The sequence below is a fragment of the Protobothrops mucrosquamatus genome, unplaced genomic scaffold (assembly GCF_001527695.2).
Source record: "Protobothrops mucrosquamatus isolate PMUCROS unplaced genomic scaffold, P.Mucros_1.0 scaffold2417, whole genome shotgun sequence".
NCBI lineage: Eukaryota > Metazoa > Chordata > Lepidosauria > Squamata > Viperidae > Protobothrops > Protobothrops mucrosquamatus.
In genome coordinates this window covers 249,534-253,227 of record NW_015388489.1, presented here as the reverse complement: position 1 = coordinate 253,227, position 3,694 = coordinate 249,534, and the positions used below count along the sequence as shown (strand labels likewise).

At 38.1% G+C, this 3,694-nt stretch overlaps 1 protein-coding gene across 1 annotated transcript in view; it reads right to left on the bottom strand.

Annotated features, from left to right (window-relative positions):
- Positions 1-42: 42 nt before the first annotated feature.
- Positions 43-3,694, bottom strand: part of LOC107295616 (epithelial cell-transforming sequence 2 oncogene-like) — a gene marked incomplete at its 3' end in the record, with an annotated part of 7,093 nt that continues 3,441 nt past the window's right edge. The window contains exons 2-4 of the mRNA XM_015824931.1: positions 2,676-2,788; positions 1,618-1,780; positions 43-292 (exon numbers count right to left, since the gene is read on the bottom strand). Coding sequence (XP_015680417.1) covers positions 43-292; positions 1,618-1,780; positions 2,676-2,788 — 526 coding nt within the window. The remainder of the gene's footprint in view (positions 293-1,617; positions 1,781-2,675; positions 2,789-3,694) is intronic.

Here is a 3,694-nt window from a genome sequence, read left to right as displayed (position 1 = left end):
AATATGGGATCCACCCTTACTAATAACTGAACCAAAACTTACTTTTGTGTACTGCCAGTCTCCCTCGAATAAATTTCCGAAGATAGTTTGCTTGCCCTCTTTCTTCTTGCTCTTCAATTTTTGTTTTGAGATCACTGGTAGTCCTGTGGTATGCAGTTCTCCTAGGAGTTAGATAATCCAGGTTGGTTGCACAGGCAATGTAATAACGCTTCCAAGCGCCATATTCATTCTTTTCAGGAACATACGGAAGAAACCATCCTAACTTAAGGCATTTTGGCATCCACAGACAGTCCTTTAGTGAAGGAAGTGAAAACATGCTTTATTTTCAAAGAGAAGTTATTATCACAGCTTATCAAATCAAGTAAAGCATGACTTAATTGTTGATGACTAACATCAGATGTGTAAGAGAAGCAGATCTATGGGAATGAGGTACACAAATTCCAGCTTCTCCCTTTTCCTTGATTTGGAAGGTACATGCAATCTGTTTTATTTAAAAGCAATTTAAAGATAATTCCTTGGATTTTAACTCAGGAGCCGCATCATTTGCTTTAATTATAATGATCATAACAAGGCATGGAAATAGAAGAGATCTAGAAAACAATAAGTAAGACTGATAAATAGTACATAAATAAATAAATATAGAAGCAAGGTTATATTTAAATTCTGCTATTCCATATGTGTGAGAATTGGTGAATGGATCTGACAGATGCCACCTGAATGTAAAATTAATTATTGCCAATTTTTGTATTGGTATCAAGCGCACAGACATGAAGTTTTAAGTAAACTGATTTATTACTATTCATGCCTATGCACAGCAATCTACTCAATTAAAGATTAGCACTATTTTAGTGGTAGATAAAGGGTCACCTAAATTCGAGAAGGGTTGGTCTTAGCCCATTTGTGGCTACGTAGACTCTAGGCTGATTCCTTTTTTGACTCTGCCCCCCAGATTCTACCACTCCTCCTTCTCCTGACACTCTTTCTCCTACAATTGATAGTATTCCACTTTAAATTTGAATAAGGCCAATGAATTTTAATCGTTGAAAACAGGACTATTTTCCTTCCATATGGAATAAGAAAGATACCTTCTTCATCTAACGATTCAAGATTAGAAAAGAAATGGCTATAATTACGAGACAAGTAACACAAATGGGAAACTTCACTAGAGAATGTTACAAACGTTCATGTCATTTCAAATCAATGAGCATAAGAACATTTAACTTGGTGTTTAATTGGGATGACTACAACGTGTAACCCTCAGTCTCAGTTTTGAACTTGGCGGGGCTTATTCAAAGGGTGAAGGAGGGATGAGGAGCTATGGTCTTTGAATGTTGCTGAACTGCAATTCCCAGTATCTCACCATGGGTCACATAATCTGGAACAGCTGAGAGTTGAAATTCACTTAGATCATGGGTGTCAAACTGGCCACGTCACATGACGTGTCACGATATAGCGCAACTTTTTTTCAATTGCCGGAGCTGGGGTAGGCGTGGCCTCCATATGATGCAACCGGCCCGCGGGCTGGCAGTTTGACACCCCTGATTTAATGGACCATGGTTCTACAACTCTAGCATGTAGCATTGGCTTATCTGAAAACAAGGCATACGCTGATACTACCTGTTCAGTTAAAAATTTCCAGTGCCAATTGATTTGGGCTGCAGCACAAAGATCCCTTGGACTGAGAAAGGAGAATATATATAAAGATATGAAACGTGGCAGCAGAGTGGTGAAATCTACATGGCTCAGTGGGATATTTTCTACAAGCCATTTTCCAGCACACCTATGCAACAAAGAAGTAAAACACACACACACAAAAAAAAACAAAGTAAATTATAGAATCTAAGGAAATGTTTACATTTATTGCCAGGAGAAGATTATATAAATGTGAACTATGAACATTTAATGGGTAAGCCATGATTTTGAGATTCTCCACCCCCCCTTTGCCTCATCTATTCAGTTTGTCATGTTCACTTTCATTTTCATGTGGCAGCATCTCCTAAGGCAGGGCAACACTACTATTTTTGTCAGTGTCTGTGAATTGACATGATTATAATCTACAGGTTTATAAGGAAGCTAGTGGACAGGTTCAACTTTAGAAAAGGCCAGACTTAACATTAGATATCTGGAGGCCAAGATCTTAGGCCCCAGAGGCAGATCTCTATCAGATGTACTTTTCCCATTTTGGCCCACCTTCCCCCAATTTTTTGGAAAATAGGGCTGTGTATGGGACAAAATATATTTTACATCTCCCTTAACTCTTTTGCTTCATATTTTATCAAATAAGCCTATATCTTGTCATCAATACAGAAGTAATATTAAGGTGCTTGTGCCACTGGCTTCCATGTACATATTTTATAACACCCATGAACAAAGTTGCTAGAGCCACTACCCCAAAAACCCACAACTAAATCACAACTGTTAACTGAACAGGGAGAATTATTAAATGCCTAGTAAATAGCTATATTCACAATGTTAAATTAATTTGAAATAATTTTACAGTATATTTAGTTTCCGCTTTAGCTGTATGGAGATCTCAATGAGCTCCAGCTGATTAGAATTGGACTCTAGAAATTACAAACAATCTGCAGTAAATAATTCATATTATAGGAGGTGCCCTGGCATAATCTACTTTTTATTTTCACAAAGCATAGTATTAAAACAAGTGGCTCACTTACTTCAGCTGTGATTTACTGCACTTGTTCAATATCAAGAGGAGAAATTGCTTGCGTTGTTTGTCTGTCCACAAGTCAAACCAGTGGCTTATAAGTCTGATTCTTTCCTGATAAAGCTAAACAAAGCCACAAGGTGTTTTTTTTTAAATAAAAAAGACAGTTTGATAACATACAAGATTAGACCATTCCATGTGCAGTACTGCTAGTTTTTCACTGCAGGGTCATTTTATAATCTTATTAAAAGATGCAACTTGGGTAAGAACCTTAGACATTGGTTAACTTCAGTTTTCAACAGCCCTCAACATCGGCTGTGTTGGCCAGTGGTAATGACTTTAGCTACTACATCTGGAGGGCCAAAGATCCTCACATATGCTGCAAATCAAGCTTTTGAACAAAATCATTTATTATTAATAATAATAATATTAATATTAATAATATTAATAATAATAAAGTTGGAAGGGACCCTGGAGGTCATCGAGTCCAATCCCCTGCTCAGACAGGAAACCCTATACCATTTCGGACAAATGGCTGTCCAATTTCTTCTTAAAAACTTCCAGTGTTGGAGCATTCACCGCTTCTGGAGGCAGGTTGTTCCATTGGTTAATTGTTCTAACTGTCAGGAAGTTTCTCCTTAGTTCTAGGTTGCTTCTCTCCTTGATTAGTTTCCATCCATTGCTTCTTGTCCTGCCCTCAGGCGCTTTGGAGAATAGCTTGACTCCCTCTTCTTTGTGGCAGCCCCTGAGATATTGGGACAGTACTATTATGTCCCCCCTCGTCCTTCTCTTCGTTAAACTAAACATACCCAATTCCAGCAACCGTTCCTTATGTTTTAGCCTCCAGTCCCCTAATCATCTTTGTTGCTCTTCTCTGTACTCTTTCTAGAGTCTCAGCATCTTTTTTACATCGTGGTGACCAAAACTGGATGCAGTATTCCAAGTGTGGCCTTACCAAGGCATTGTAAAGTGATATTAATACTTCACGTGATCTTGATTCTATCCCTCTGTTAATGCAGCCCAGCACTG